At 40.1% G+C, this 17,817-nt stretch overlaps 1 protein-coding gene across 1 annotated transcript in view; it reads right to left on the bottom strand.

The window, feature by feature from the left end:
* LOC106871176 (serine/threonine-protein phosphatase 4 regulatory subunit 4) overlaps nucleotides 1–17,588 on the bottom strand; it is a 225,708-nt gene extending 208,120 nt beyond the window's left edge. The window contains exon 1 of the mRNA XM_089365402.1: nucleotides 17,202–17,588. Coding sequence (XP_089221528.1) covers nucleotides 17,202–17,267 — 66 coding nt within the window. The 5' untranslated portion in view covers nucleotides 17,268–17,588. The remainder of the gene's footprint in view (nucleotides 1–17,201) is intronic.
* Nucleotides 17,589–17,817: the final 229 nt, after the last annotated feature.

Here is a 17,817-nt window from a genome sequence, read left to right as displayed (position 1 = left end):
TTCTACAGAAACATGTCTGGCCATGAGGAAATATTACCAACATTGCTCATATGTCACAGGTTGGCTGGATTGAAGATGACCCGGGGCTACACAACAACAGCTCTAGTATTATTTTGGTATATTCAGCACCTTGGTCAAGTGTCTTCTAGAGCCTCTGACTAACTGAAACCTTGTGAGTGGTTTTCGTTTATAGAAACTGAAATAAGCCCATTATGTGTGTGTGACATGGCATGATTGTTGTAAATGAATAGCAGTCATACAAGCAGTATCATCCATTTCTAGTCTTCTGCCATGGGGAAAAATATTACCTTACTTGGAGACAGGTGAGGAAAATCTACCTTAATAAACTCCATCCAACCCATGTAAGCATGCAAAAATAGATGTTAAAACGATGATGATGATGGTAATTTAAGAATTTGAATATATTTGGATATAAAGTTTTAAAATTGTTCCAACTGCATCTTGGTCCACCAGCAACAAATAATAATAATAATAATAATCCAGATTACATAACCCTTTCTCTCTCCCCTTTTCTTTCTTCAATAATTAACAAAGGAAGTGTTGGGGGAAGGGGAAACATTTGTTAATTAAGTTAATGAGGTTTGCAGATGAGATACAGTAATTTTAGTCGCAATTATTTTTGGATAGTGTAAAAGAAAAGGGTGTATATGTGTGTGCACATATGTATCATCATCATCGTTTAACGTCCGCTTTCCATGCTAGCATGGGTTGGACGGTTTGACTGAGGACTGGTGAAACCAAATGGCTACACCAGGCTCCAATCTGATCTGACAGAGTTTCTACAGCTGAATGCCCTTCCTAACACCAACCACTCCAAGAGTGTGGTGGGTGCTTTTACGTGCCACCGGCACGAGGGCCAGTCAGGCGGGTGCTGGCAAGAGCAACGCTCGAAATGGTGTATTTTAGGTGCCACCTGCACAGGGCCAGTCCAGGAGCACTGGCAACGATCTCTCTCGAATGTCTTTACATGTGCTACCGGCACAAGTGTCAGGAAGGCGACGCTGGGCACAGATGCCATCACAATTTCACTTTCACTTGCCCCAATAAGTCTTCACAAGCCGAGTTATATATATATATATATACATATACATAAATGTGTGTATCTTGCTTTACCAGAAGCTCTGAATTACATGACTCATAACAAATGTAGACTATTCTTCAATACATTATAATTGATAGGCTCCAATTTTCAGGACTCAGAGTAACTCTTTGCTGATCATCAGCTGATAAACTGAGCCTGGATTTTCTTTTGAAATATCCACTGTTTGAATATTTTTTGAAATATGAAATGAAAGTTTGAAGAAAGCACTTATCGTTATGACTAAAAAATTTGCCTCAACAAACCTTGTCTGACCCATGGAAGCATAGAAAAGTTGATATTAAAATGATGACACTCACAGAGGTTGAAGTATAAAAGATCAACAACATAACATATTGTAGAATAACTAATGGTAAAATGTCTCTGGTACGGATAATGGAATAAGTTTGACAGTGAATAAAAATTTGCCTGTGATGGGTATACAGGAGTGTTTAAACCCCAGAACACCAGTAAACACCTTCCAGTGCTCAGAGGACTCTACAGAAGTAGTCAATAGCTGGGTGTATAACATTAGGGTGTATAACAGGTGAAGTATAGATGAGCTGAGAGAAAAACTGGGTATAAGTGGTAACAGATGTAATATGCAAGAGTGACGGCTTCACTGGTATGGACATGTAATGTGTATGGGGATGGTGAGAGTTGGGTGTGAAGGTGCAAGAAGATCCATGTGGAAGGATCCCATGGAAGAGGGAAACCAATAAAGACAAAAAAAAAGGGGTGAGTAGAGATCTCAGAAAGCTGAAATTTGCAAAAGAGATGACAATGAAATGCAACATGGGTTGGACAGTTTGACTGGAATTGGCCAGGGAAGAGCCTACACCAGATTTCTGTGTCTGTTTTGGCAGGGTTTTTTATTGCTGGTTGCCCTTTCTAACAGCACTGACAGGTTCCCCAAGTAACTTGCGAGACAGAGATCTTTTGAGAAGGGAAGGGGCATTGGAGGAGGGGATCTTGTGCCAGATGATGAAAGGTTAGAGTGTGATTAAGGGACAGAAACAGGTGTCTTGCTGTAGGAGAGGTACATGGTTACCCGGCTGGAGTGAGAGAGAGAGAGAGAGAGAGAGAGAGAGAGAGAGAGAGAGAGAGAGATCAGGAATGAGGACAGAAATGTGTGCTGCTGCTGTAAAGGAGATACATGATTACCCAAACTGGGGGAAGAGCAAGAGAAGAAGAGAGAGAGAGAGAGAGTGGGACACAGCAGGAGTGCAAGAGAGAACAGGAGAGGGATGGTGGTAAAATGTCAGGCATGACGACAAGGGACAGGGGTTGAGTAAAAGAAGAGATAGATTGTGGCAAGTACCAGGGCAAACCCTTGAAGTACAGAGATGATAATAGAAGTGGCAGGACATTGTTGAAGAAGCATGAGTGGAGGGTGGGAGAAGGGAGTGGTGAAAACCTGGGTATATAGAAAGCTACCTGGGTATATAGATAGCAATGATACAATGAAACAGGGTGGTGAGGACAGGATTGGGGAGTGAGAGGTAAGCAGTGCATGAAAAAGAAATGTGAAGAAGAGAAGAGATGTAGTTTGGTTTGTTGGGATAGGGTGTATGAAAAGTTTTCTTGTTATGTGTGGGTGGAACACACACAGGGCTTCTAAAACTCAGTTTTGTTGATGTAGATGGGTGGGTTTTCTCAAGAACCTCATATTGCCAGACATCTCAGTCCATTGTCATTTCCTCCATGAGACCCAACATCCTGAGATCAACCCTCACCACTTCATACCATGTCTTCCTGGGTCTCCCTCTTCTGTGGGTGCCCTCCACTTTCCATGATCAGCCCTTCTTTATACAACTGTCTTCATTCATAAGCATCACATGTCCAAACCAACAGTCTTCTCTCTTGCATGCTGTATTTGATTCCTCCTATGCCCAACTTTTCTCTCAATATGTTTTGCACTTTGTCGAACATGCACATCCAGTAGAGCATCCTACCTTCATATCTCTCCAGTCTACGCATGTCTTCCGCATTCAGAGCCCATGTCTCACTATCATGGGGTATAGCCATTCGTACACAAGCATCATACAATCTACCTTTCACTCTGAGAGTTGCTTTTGTTGCCAACAGAAAGTAATAACTCTCTGAACTTCCTCCATCCTATTCTTATTCTAGAAACAATAACTTTCAGAGTATCCTCCACCATTGCTAATTTGGTCACCTAGGTAACAGAAACTAACTCCCTTATGCTCTTAGTGCTTATTGTTCCTGCACATCTGCCACATATGAAGACTTCTTTAGCTAACAACAACCTGGAATCAAAGGCCCTTTGATTCCAGGTTTTGCTTCCATACCAGGATTTTCTGCAATAAGAGTGAGGTGATCAGCATTAAGCAGTTCCCACGGGCACCCAGTTTTGAATTCCTCTGTTATGGTTTGGAGGACTATAATGAATAAGAGTGGGCTGAGAACTGAATCTTAGTGAACCCCTACTTGTACACTAAATTCATCACTGTATTCGTGGCTGACTGACCTCATTGACAGCACCCATTGTACATGGCTTGTACAACTTTAACAAGCCATTCCTCTCCCAACTTCTTAGAAGCCACCAGATAACAGAGTGGGGAACTCTGTCGAAAGCTTTCTCCAGGTCGATGAAAGCTAAGTACAATGGCCTACTTTTGACCAAATATTTTTCCTGAAGTTGTCTCACTAGGAAGATGGCATCTATGGTACTCTTCCCAGGTACAAAACCAAACTCCATTTGATCTAGTTTAATCTTTCCAGGTACAAAACCAAACTGCATCTCATCCAGTTTAATTCTATTCTTAATCAATTGAGCTGTAACCCTCTCTGTAACTTTCATGACTTGGTCCAGCAGTTTAATCTCTCTGTAGTTGTTTCTATCTAAGACATCACTTTTACCCTTGTAGCAGCTGACTATAATACTGCTACACCAGTCCTTGGGGATGGGGCCTTCCTGAATAACCTGATTAAGTATACAGGTGACTAGGCTTTATCACACACAACCAGATATTTTAATCATCTCAGCAGTGATTCCTGATTGCCCAGGGGTTTTCCCTGACCTCATATCCTTAATTGCCTTATCTATTGTGCTGCTATCAACTCTGATGACTGGTCCCTCAATTGGTTCGATATTTGAAAGACTGTCCTTCTCCCATTCATTTTCCACATTTAGTAACCTTTCATACATCTTTCTTCTCTGAGTCACTAAATGCAAGCATACCATTATCTGTTCGCACACATTTCTCACCCACCACATCTCTATTCTCTCTGATACACTGCTTTGCAATCCTGAACATCTCATGCCTCTGATCCTCATGCTACAGAACGTTGACAAACCTCTTATCTATGACTCTTTTTGCTATGTAAACCTGTCGCCTAGCTTTCTTTCTGGCTACATAATATAATTACCTGCTTTCACCATTTTCCCAGTCTTTGTTTTTATAGCACTGTCCACCTCCTTATTCCATCACCATGTCGTCTGCAGTCTAGCTGGGACTTTACACCAACCACAGATTTGGTCTGCAGCCCTCAGTAGATTGTCCTGCAGGAATTTCCAATTGCCCTCTAATTGTCCCTACTTTCTCCTCTCTATCGTCAGAGGCTGCCGTTAGAATGTCTCTGAATTTCTGTCTGAATATAATTTAAGGGATTAGAAAATGCAAAATTATGATTTCTGATTTAGGTACAAATCCAGAAATTCTGAGTGGATGGGATAAAGTACCAATCATGACCCTAGTTTGTGACTGGTATTTTATTTTGCTGACCCCACAAAATTGGAAACTTGAACTTGGAGCATAAATTATGAGAAGGAATACAACAAGACATTTCTTCCAACACTACAGTGATCCTGTCAGCTCAATAATGTTTAAAGGTCTTCGAAAAACACTTTTCTTACCCTCAATTATCATTCATCAAAAACATAATAACCATTAAGTGTGGAGATGCTTGTGTAGTCAAAAAGCTCACTTTGCGACTATATGGTTTTAAGTTCAATCCCAAGAAACTAAAAGTAGACTTAAAAGTCCTGGGTCAATTTGTTCAACTAAATCTGTCAAAGAAGTGCCCCAGCTTGGCCACTGTCAATGACTGAAACAAATAAAAGATAAAAGACTGCAGCTCTCACATCAGATAATTCAAATTTTCCATTTGACAAAATATCTTTGCAAAAATCGGTAGAGCATTGGACAAGATAGCCAATGGCTTTTGATTACAACACTTTAAATTCTACACAAATCCACACTATCTTTCAAGTACAGGGGTCGGATATGGTTGATTAAACTGTGGTATGACATCAGTGACTGGGGAGCTGACCGGAAGGGCGAGTTGACCGGAAGAGAAGGAAGGGCAGAGGGAGCCTCGATCTGGGTTGTTGTCAGGAGAGGACGTGCTAAGCGACGGTCTGGGTTTGGGAGAAGCAGCTGCTATTCCTAGTGTTCTTCGGGTCGGGGCAAGACAGACTCGCAGTCGAAGAAGGAAAACCGAGGTAAGGCGATTACATCTACTTGCACGCATACACCACATAAACCTCTGAAAGTAATACACAAGCATGACCATACTCCAGTAAAGGAGGCCAGAAAATGGAAAATAAAAGATTAAAGAATAATCTAAAGTTTTGCTTATTTTATTTCTTTTATAAGTTGTGATTGTTTGTGAAAGATGCACAGGACCCATAAAAACTACAGAGACTCAGGAAATTGATTCTCTCAAATACCCTGGTGGCTCATTAGAGGTAGTAGATAATTTCTGTAACCTAGGGGAACAAATTAGTAGTGGGGGAGGATGCACAGAGAGTGTGATAACTAGAATAAGAATAGGATGGAAGAAATTCAGAAAGCTGTTACCTCTGTTGGCCACGAAAAGTTTCTCCAAGTGAAAGAAGGATTTGTATGATGCATGTATACAGACAGAATGTAGAGGACATGCAAAGGTTATAAAGGAAAGAAGCTAGTATGCTTTGCTGGATGTGTATTGTAAGTGTACATGTTCGGCAGAGTGCTAGTGTTTTGAGAGAGAAGTTGGACATGAGAGGAATTAGATGCAGTGTGCAAAAGAAAAGACTGCACTCGTTTGGTCATGTGATGTGGATGGGTGCTGTCAGCTCCATAAAGAAATGCCAATCTCTCAAAATAAATGGAACACATGGAAGACGGGGACCCAGAAAGACAAAGACACAGAAAGCAAAATACTGAAAGACAACCACAGGATACTGAACCTTTCAGACAAGATGACAAAGGACCAAGAAGCCTGGTACCTTGCTGTACTCAAGAATCTCATACTCCACAGCAGAAGTGTTAAAGTCAGTTCCCCTGGCGAAGCGGATTGGCCTGCAAGTACCTGGTGCCATTGTAAAAAGCACTAGTGCTGGTGCCACATGAAAGCGCCCATGCTGGTGCCACAAAAGCACTCATGCAGGTGCCATATAAAAGCACTCATACTGGTGCCACATGAAAGCACTCATGCTGGTGTCACATGAAAGCACCAGTGCTGGTGCCACACGAAAGCACCAATGCTGGTGCCACATAAAATCATCTGTGCTGGTGCCATATAAAAGCACTCGTACTGGTGCCACATGAAAGCACTCATGCTGGAGTCACATGAAAACACCAGTGCTGGTGCCACATGAAAGTGCCCATGCTGGTGCCATAAAGCACTCATGCAGGTGCCATATAAAAGCACTCGTACTGGTGCCACATGATAGCACTCATGCTGGTGTTACATGAAAGCACCAGTGCTGGTGCCACATGAAAGCATCTGTGCTGGTGCCACAAAAGCACTCATGCAGGTGCCATATAAAAGCACTCATGCAGGTGCCACATGAAAGCACCCATTCTGGTGTCACATGAAAGCACCAGTGCTGGTGCCACATGAAAGCACCCATGCTGGTGCCACATGAAAGCATCTGTGCTGGTGCCACAAAAGCACTCATGCAGGTGCCATATAAAAGCACTCGTACTGGTGCCACATGAAAGCGCCCATGCTGGTGCCACATGAAAGCATCCGTGCTGGTGCCACAAAAGCACTCATGCAGGTGCCATATAAAAGCACTCGTACTGGTGCCACATGAAAGCGTCCATGCTGGTGCCACATGAAAGCGCTCATGCTGGTCCCACAAAAGCACTCATGCAGGTGCCATATAAAAGCACTCATACTGGTGCCACATGAAAGCACTCATGCTGGTGTCACATGAAAGCACTAGTGCTGGTGCCACATGAAAGCGCCCATGCTGGTGCCACATGAAATCAACTGTGCTGGTGCTACAAAAGCACTCATGCAGGTGCCATATAAAAGCACTCGTACTGGTGCCACATGAAAGCACTCACGCTGGTGTCACATGAAAGCGCCCATGCTGGTGCCACATGAAAGCATCTGTGCTGGTGCCACAAAAGCACTCATGCAGGTGCCACAAAAGCACTCGTACTGGTGTCACTTGAAAGCACCAGTGCTGGTGCCACATGAAAGCGTCTGTGCTGGTGCCACAAAAGCACTCATGCAGGTGCCATATAAAAGCACGCATACTGGTGCCACATGAAAGCGCCAGTGCTGGTGCCACATGAAAGCGCCCGTGCTGGTGCCACAAAAGCACTCGTACTGGTGCCATATAATAGCGCTTGTACTGGTGTCACATGAAAGCGCCAGTGCTGGTGCCACATGAAAGCGCCAGTGCTGGTGCCACATGAAAGCGCCAGTGCTGGTGCCACATGAAAGCGCCCGTGCTGGTGCCACAAAAGCACTCGTACTGGTGCCACATGAAAGCACTCATGCTGGTGTCACTTGAAAGCACCAGTGCTGGTGCCACAAAAGCACTCATGCAGGTGCCATATAAAAGCACGCATACTGGTGCCACATGAAAGCACTTATGCTGGTGCCACACGGAAGCATTCATGCTGGAGTCACATGAAAGCGCTCATGCTGGAGTCACATGAAGTCGCTTGTGATGGCACCACATGAAAGCGCTCGTGCTGGCACCACATGAAAGCGCTCGTGCTGGAGTCACATGAAAGCACTCATGCTGGAGTCACATGAAATCGCTCGTGCTGGTGCCACATGAAAGCGCCCGTGCTGGCACCACATGAAAGCACTCGTGCAGGTGCTACATAAAAGCACTCGTGAAGGTGCCACATAAAAGCTTTCATTTAGTGTCACATAAAAGCATCCAGAATATTCTGTAAAGTGGTTGGTGTTAGGAAGGGCATCCAGTCATAGAAACCATGCCAAATCAGACTGGTGTCTGATGCAGCTCCCCAGCTTGTCAGCTCTGGTCAAACTGTCCAACCCATGCCAGCATGGAAAACAGATGTTAAATGATGATGATGATGATGATGATGAAGGCCATTATTAAAAACAACCAAAATAAGGGTATTTACCTTCAGGTTGTTGAGTCACCTCAACTTTTGAAAAGGCTGAGTAAAGACAGAGAACCCATTGTTATAACAAATTAGATTGGAAAGGTCAAATGTATCAAGATTATCCAAGAGAATAGAATTGGTAAATAACGTTTTATTTATCAAACTATAAAAAATATCAAATATATTGAAGATTTTAATTTGTTTGTTGGATGTTTTTGCTGTTATTTTTTTGCGTGAAAAAGTTAAGAATATTTAGTTTGAGTGAAAAGGTCAGTTTTAAGTGTGCTTTTATAAGCAGGAAAAAATGGTTAAAAGTAGAATATAAAGAGAGACAGAGAATTATATAATAAACCTATTTAATTCACAACAGCACAGATCTGATGTAATTTCTGTACATATGAATTAAGAAACTTTTGTCTTCAGTTAAGATCATTTTGGAAAACCATTGCAGATGTAGAATTAGCAGTGACGAAGAACAAATGAACTTTGGGTTAATTAAAATACGTTTGTCAAATTTTAACTTCTAAAGGCAGTTGCTGAGAAGAAGAAAAATTCTCTCTTATGGTAAAAAGTGTAAAAAGACCATATCTGCCCAGTGCTTCCCCCTTGTTGATTCCCAAATGTGTTTCTAGTTATTTAGCTTCTTCAATGGTGTATACCAAAGAGAGATAACCTTGAGCAGATTCAAAGCTATAGTTTTAACTAAAAAAACAGTTAATATCAGTGACTGACTTGTGCTTGTGAACTGCCAGTTCAGGATACATATAGCAACATCAGCACAAAGCAATGATGAAAAATAAATGGATTTTAGGTTAGTTAAAATATATTTGTGGTAATGTGATAATGGCTAAAGAGCTAGAAATGCATCTGGGAATCTGTCAGAGGGAAGCACTGGACAGATATGATGTTTTTACACCTTTTTACCATAAGAGAGAATATTTTCTCCACTGTAACTGCAGTGAATTTGCCATTAGAAGTTGAAACATGTCACAAACATGTTTTAACTAACCTAAAGTTCATATCTCACTGTCTCTCTTTCTATCTATCTATCTATATCCGTCTATCCTGTCTGTCCATCTATCTATCTGACTGCCTGTCTATCTATTCTTCTATCTATCCATCCATCCATCTGTCTATCCATCCATATCTATCTATCTATCATTCTCTCTCTCTCTCTCTATCCATCCATCCGTCTATCTCTCCCTATCTATCCACCTACCTACCTACCTTTCCGTCTGTCTGTCTGTCTGTCTATCCATCCATCCATCCGCCCGTCTGTCTGTCTATATATATATATATGAAGCAAAGCTATCAATTATCTCACACTACACTAACTCCCCCCCCCCCCCAACACCCTCACTCTTCCTAATGTGAACCACCTCCTCTTTCCATCATCCATCATATGAACACAAAGTTATCAATTTTCTGATTCACTTTTTAACACTGTAAACAGGAAGTTGGTTTAGTTTCATTTTAAATGGGCTGGGAAAGGAGAGAGAGAGGAGGGGGGGGGAGAGAGGTATGAAAGAGAGGAAGAAAACACAAAGTGTATGCATGTGAGAATACAAGTGCCCACCCAATGTGAAAACATACCCTAACACCAGGCAATATATTCAGGATGGCTTACAAAGCCCAGAGTAAAATTTACAAAAAGGATTGATTAAAAGACAGAAAATGGTTAACGCAGGGTTTGGGAAAAAATGGTCAGGAATAACTTTGAAGGATTATATGGTTACCAAGGGATTGGATAAACATTAAATATTCCAACTTTATCAATATAATGTAACTGAGTTCCTATTGTTCCTTTCCAATTTTGATCTTATTTTACTTCAATCACTGGACTGTGGCCATGCTGGGGCACCACCTTCAAGGGTTTAGTCAAACAAATTGATCCTGGTACTTATTTTACCATTTTAAACCCAATTCTTTTTTGTTGAACTGCTAAGTTATGCAAACAGACCATAACTGATTATCAAGCATTGAGGACCACACTCACAAATGGACAAAATCTCTTTAAATATTTCTTATTAAAAAAGAATGATGGGGAGAGGGGCCAATAAGTCATAGATGATTCTATGGGGGATGGGGTCAATAACATACATACAAATTTTGCCAATCATTTGGTTAAGGCAACAGTTCTTAAAATTCAAGATGAAACATTACAAAAGCAAGGAAACAAAAGAAAAGCCTAGATGAAGAAGCTTAGAAGTACGGAACCAAAACCACACATGAAATGGTAAGAAGATTTGCAAATTGCAAAGACATTAAAGAAAAGAAGAAACGGCTGCAGTGAGCTTTCTTTTTTTTGATAAAAAAAAATGGATCAGAAAAGATACAGAGACTCATTCAGGAAAAGAAAATTAATGAATTTGAATACAAATAGAAACAATGCCTGTGTCACATGAATACACCTGAGCTGTCGTCACAAATATGTACATGTGCTGGTGCCACGTAAAAATGCATGTCATACTCTGCAAAGTGGTTGGTTTTAGGGAGAGAATCCAAATGTAGAAACCATGCCAAAATAAGCAAATAGAGCCTGGTACCAGCTCCTGTCAAACCATCCAACTCATGCCAGCACGGAAAATGGATGTTAAATTATGAAAATGATGATCATGTTGGAAAGATGGATTTAAAATTTTGAAAATGCAGTGAAAAGACAAAGGATAAAAGAAAGTTTTTGAAGCAACAGAAAAATAAATCCCAAGTCTAATTTACGTGACAATAGCCAGGTGATACAACTACCTGTTACCAGAGTGTGGCAGCCAACTAGCTTTAAGATAGCATGTTAGTGCTAACATACATATACACACATATATGCATGCATACACACTCACACAGTGTCAAAATGCTATCTTTAAGACAGCATGTTAGTCCTACACATACATGCACACACACATATTCACACAAACATAAATACATGCATACACACACACACACACACATACAGTGCCAAAATGCTATCTTTAAGATAACGTGTTAGTGCTACACACACTTCCAGAGCATCCGTTTGTTTGTGAGATTAAGAATCAGAAGCTGAAAGTTCCTCCCCAAAGTTTGAACATGGGAAAAGGGTTTTTCCTACATTTTTTCTTGTCTGGAAAGTAGCCATCCCTGCAAGTCTCCGCTAACCATATTACTGATACAGGCATGGTTGTGTAATAGGAAACTTGCTTCCCAGTCACATGATTCTGAGTTCAGTCCTGCTGTGTGGCACCTTAGGCAAGTGTTTTCTCGTATAGCCTTATGCTGACCAAAGCCTTCTGAGTAGATTTGGTAGATGGAAATTGAAAGAAGCCTGTTGTGTGTGTGTGTGTGTGTGTGTGTGTGTGTGTATATATATATATATATCCCATCATTATCATACACACACACATGTGACATGGTGAATTGGATTAGATGAAGTATTAAAGTGTTGGATTAGATACCATGTGATATCTATTCCAGCTCTTTGGGTTCTGTAACAACACTGGCACCTTACTTGTATCAGCTGTGAAGTGGTTGGCATTTGGAAGTACAGCCAACTGTAGAAACCATGCCAAAACTGACCTTGCCTGTGCTGGTGCCACATAGAAAGCACTCAGCCCACTCTGCAGGACGGTTGGCATTTAGTTGTAAAGGCCGTGCCAAAACAAACATACAAGTCTGGTACAGTCTTCAGCCTGACAACCACCTGACAAACTGTCCAATTGATGCCAGCATGGAAAGCAGACATTAAATGATGATGATGGTGATGATGGTGATGATATATATATATATATATGTATATATATATATATATATATATATATATATGTGTGTGCGTGTGTGTGTGTGTGTGTGCGTGTGTGTGTGTGTCCCCTTGTGTCTGTGTTTGTTCCCTACCACCACATGTCAACTGGTGTTGGTGTGTTTATGTCCCTGCATCTTAGTGGGTTAGCAACAGAGACCAGCAGAATAAGAACCAAGCTCCAAAAAGAAATATGGTACTGAGGTCAATTCATTTGACTAAAAAAAAAAAAAAAATTCAAGGTGGTGCTCCAGCAGGGCCAGTCTAATGACTGAAACAAGACAGAAATAAAAGAAAATTTCCAAGCGAAAGACAATGGCTGACGCAAGTAAGGCACCAGTGTTGTTAGAGAACCCAAAGACCTGGAATAGCTATCGCATGGTATCTAATCCAACACTTTAATACCTTATCTAATCCAATCCACTATCCCACGCGTGCGCGCGTGTGTGTGTGTGTGTGTATTCTATGTAACTGGTATTAGACTTAGGAAGGAAGCCAGTGCAGTAATTCATGGAGATGGAAGATTCTTCAGCATGTTATTTGGTAGAAACATGTCAGACATAGATTAAAGCTGAGAGCAAAGAAAAAAAGAATCTCAGCAAAAAATAATTGCAGCATGTTTTTGGAGTGGTTACAGCTGCATTCAGTTTGGTGCAGAGGCTGCATGGATGACAGGTGAGATGTGGAGTGGGGGTGGTATGGGGTGGGGGGTAAACACATGGCTGTGTGGGTCTAAAGAATCCAGGCATTTCCTGTCGGCATCAATGCTACTTGGTATTGCTGGTAGGAGAGATGCTGGGGGATGCAAACAGTTGTGGTCTCCAGTGAACACTTGATAGAGGGAGTGTCTAGCAGCGCAAGTTGTGTGTAATCATTTACACAAACATACACATAAAACATGGATGTTAAATGATGATAATGAATACATGTGCAGAAATATTTTTAAATACATAGGCGTAGGAGTGGCTGTGTGGTCAGTAGCTTGCTTACCAACCACATGGTTCCGAGTTCAGTCCCACTGCATGGCACCTTGGGCAAGTGTCTTCTACTATAGCCTCGGGCCGACCAAAGCCTTGTGAGTGGATTTGGTAGACGGAAACTGAAAGAAGCCCGTCGTATATATGTATATATATATGTGTGTGTGTGTGTGTTTTTGTCCCCCACACTGACGTTGGTGTGTTTATGTCCCCGTAACTTAGCGGTTCGGCAAAAGAGACCGATAGAATAAGTACTAGGCTTACAAAGAATAAGTCCTGGGGTCGATTTGCTCGACTAAAGGCGGTGCTCCAGCATGGCCGCAGTCAAATGACTGAAACAAGTAAAAGAGTACATACATACAAATATATATAACTCACTGCTGGCATGGTTAAGAAGTTTAATTCTCAACCACATGGTTCCGGGTTCAGTCCTATTGCATGACACCTAGGGAAAATGTCTATAGACCAGGGCTGACCAAAGCTTTGTAAGAGGATTTGGTAGAAGGAAACTGAAAGGAGCCCCTCAAGTAAATATACTTGTGTGTATGAGTGTCTGTATGCATCTGTGGGTATGTGTGTGTTTTCTTGTTGCTTAAGAACAAGAAGCAGGGATCCCACCTAAGTTTTGTGCACCAAATTCTACTTGCATGGAATTGGCCAATTATATAATAAGACACGTTAACAGAAGGCGATATACAATGGGATCCAACCAAAACAGAATGACTGCCAAGTAAACTACAAATCCCACACCCTGGGTCCACTTTCCCAGAGAATGGTGAGAAATAACCTGGAATAAACACGTGAAAAGTCATTCGAGCGAGATCATTGCCAGTGCTGCCGGACTGGCTCCTGTGCAGGTGGCACGTAAAATACACCATTTTGAACGTGGCCGTTGGCCGTACCGCCTGACTGGCCCTTGTGCCGGTGGCACATAAAAGCACCCACTACACTCTCGGAGTGGTTGGCATTAGGAAGGGCATCCAGCTGTAGAAACTCTGCCAAATCAGATTGGAGCCTGGTGCGACCATCTAGTTCACCAGTCCTCAGTCAAATCGTCCAACCCATGCTAGCATGGAAAGTGGACGTTAAACAATGATGATGATGATGATGATGAACCACATCCAGACCAAACAATAATGCAATGTTTTCTCAATTCTTAACTGAAACCAGCTCCCTTCACCTACATCACATTTCACATCCTTGCTGACCCCTAATAACAGAGCCTTTGTAGTTGGAGTGGCAAGTGTACAGGGAAAGAAATAAACATATTTCTTAGCTTTGACAAAGGTCAATTTACACATGAGTATGAAGTAAAGTTGATCAAATTGGTTAAAATTTATTATTGGTATTCATTTCACTGTTAAGTCTTAGAGTTCAAACTTAGAGAGAGAGAGGGAGGGCGCATGAGAAGCAGAATAAAGGAACACAGAGATTTGTGTGTAAAAGTACTCAGTTTGTTGCAAAAGTGCATTGAGTGTCTTGTACTAAAAATTAAGATACCATGTTCTCTAGATAATCCTTGCATAAATTAATTTTTCTGCTGGGTTTTCTAAGAAAATTCCAAGACATTTGATTTTTTTTTTTTTTTTTTACAAAAGTTTACTTTTACTTTGTCAAATCCTGCAGTGTGAAATATAGTCTGTGGGAATACTGATACCATGATGTACTTTTAGTTTTTCATTCAAGAGAAAGCTAACCTTTACCCCTGAATGGTTGCTAGTTTACCAAAGAAAAAAAAAGATCTTACTTAAATCACATCAAACAACATACAGTCTTAAAATAGTGAGACATGGGATAGTCTAAACTGAGAAACTGAGCTCAGTTTATTCCATGACTCCAGACATGATGGTCAAAGCTGGAACCCTGTGATCAAATGTCTGTTCAATCTGTGCTGACTTAGGATTAAGACAACGATTTAGAACTTTCCAACCACAACCGAATCATCTTAAAAAGAAAAGGGACAGTTTGGCTAATGTAGTAAAAGATATATTATATCTGAACCAGAAGGCATGTCACTCACGGTTGGAACGTCTTTGATTGCAAGTCTACTGGATCAGAACTGAGCTGGCCATAAACAACTCCCATTCCAGCTATCTCTTTCTATAATCAACCTGTTTACCATATTAAAGACCTGTGAGTCGTACAACCAAATTACAGGCTTCCATTTTATGGTTGAAACCAATAAATTGATAGCGTTCCCTGGGGACATCGTCCACGTCCCATTTCTTTCGAGCATTCCATCTTAAGGCAATTAATGATTATATATATATATAAACATGCACAGCACGTGTGTGCGTATACATACATACATACATACATATATATATATATATATATATATATATATATATATATATATATATATATATATATACACACACACACACACTATATACGTGTGTGTGTGTTATAGTTATAATTTTATTATATATATATATATATTTGTATTTATTGTTTACAAGTGAAAAGAGAGAAATGGTCATTTCGTTGAACGGAATTTTACTCTGAGTGGGGTCAGGTCGGGTGAGTCGAGGAAATCTCTCTCTCACACACACAAGAAAATTATAGTCACAGTTCTGTCTTGGAAATAATTAACGATACCGGAAATGAATGCCCTATTTCATTTAGATGCCATAAATAATGGTTAAATTATATTTTATTTAAAGTCACTTATTATTGCATTACACACAATGATAACACAATTCATATACTGATACCTCTATAAAAAAATAACCGTTCTCTTGCGATATCCCCACCCCTTAATTCTTCATTGTATCTCGTATCAAAGACTAACTTATCTAATCCCAAATCTCCCACCTTCCTCTACTGCATAAGGTTTCATGAACGGGTGTGAAAACAGGGGTACAGATACAAAAGCATATATGAGCAACTGGGCACACGGTTATATAAACATACACATGCTACCCAGAAATTAATTTTAATTTTGTTTGTTTCCTAGAAAGGAAAAAAAAAAGCTAAAACAAATTTGATGAAAAACCTGAACCGGGAGCTGGAGTTTATTTCCAGACGGATGTATATCTAAATAATGGTTCTAAAACTAATGCTAGTGCGTATATGTCAATATATTTACACACACATACACAAATATATATATATATATATATATATATATATATATGATGGATGAATTGCCATTATATTTGTCTACCCCGACTGAGAAGCAGGTGTTGCTAATACGTTCGCATTCGGTTCCAACCGAATTCAGTTTCCCATCCGACAAGATTAAAAAAATATTCTTTCGCATATTGTATCAAATGCATTATTAAACGTTATAGATTTTTAAATACGCAACTGTTGTAAATTTTCCTAACCAAACAAGAAACAATGTAAGAAAAAGGTATTTTCTCGAAAGACAAATAAAAAATATATATATAATGTGTGTGTGTGTATATTTGTCTATATATCTGCATGAAAGTGTGTAAAACACGCACATGCACTATAGGCGCGCGCGTGTATCTGTGACAACCTGTGTTTATAGCGTGCAACTTTCACTTTAGCAAAATACGTATATACACGCTTCTCTTTGTGTATATGTGTACGCACACAGCTTTAATAATTGCCAAAACAGTTCAATAGGTACAGAGGCAAATAAAAAGGCATTTCGAAATCGAATTATTATTTTTGTTATTGTAGACATGTGCAAGACAGATAAAAGGTGGAAGTCACTCAAAATGAATGCAAGGAACCAGTTAGTGGCCAAAGAACCATTCCTAGTTACTTTTGAATAACAAAATAACAACAAACAAAATAACTGAGGAATTACAGTTAAAAAATAGACGTAATAAAACAGAATTACTTAATTATTCGTTTTAATTTAAAAATTTCGTTTTTTTATCTTACATGCGATAGTGCGTATATATATATATATATATATATATATATATATATATATATATATATATATATATATATATACATGTGTGTATGTGTGTGTGTGTGTGTGTGTGTGTGTGTGTGTGTGTGTGTGTGTGTGTGTGTGTGTATATACACACCTTGTAGCTTACCTTCAGTGTCTTTGTAAGAATGCATTCATCATCCAATGAAAATGGGTCCTTAACGTAAAAAGTCATAATTCTTATTTCGTTATAAATATTTCAATAATAATATTGCTATTATTATTTGTTTTGTAAATATGTATTATACGTGTGTGTGCGTGTGTGTGTGTGTATTTTAATTACGGCAACGTTGACACGGTAAAAAAAAATGATATCGGAAAAAAATGACAACAATCGTAACTCAGGTAGCGTTCCCGTACATGCTTTGCTTTCGGTTTTCCTCCTGTGAGAAGCTTCTGCAATCTCTGGCAGTCTTTTTTATATGACCAACACACACACACACACACACTCTCTCTCTCTCTCTCTCTCTCTTTCTTTTTACCCTCTCTCTACCCCCCCTCTCTCTCTCCCTCTTACTATTACTGCAGCCGCTGCTACTACTTCCAACCACCTTGCTGAAAGAACAGATCAATATATTGGATGGGTTATAGGATGATGGAGAAGGAGGAGCAGGAGAAGAAGAAGAAATTTATAAATAAGATTAAAAGAAAAACGAAAAAAAAAAGAAAAAATTATGGAATTTAAAAAAAAATTATTCCTATTAAATACAAAAACAAGTCTGCTG

This window comes from Octopus bimaculoides, chromosome Z, assembly GCF_046866305.1.
Source record: "Octopus bimaculoides isolate indiv1 chromosome Z, ASM4686630v1, whole genome shotgun sequence".
In the NCBI taxonomy this organism is placed as follows: domain Eukaryota; kingdom Metazoa; phylum Mollusca; class Cephalopoda; order Octopoda; family Octopodidae; genus Octopus; species Octopus bimaculoides.
Note: the sequence above shows the minus strand (reverse complement) of the source record. Positions and strands in the feature narration are given on the sequence as shown.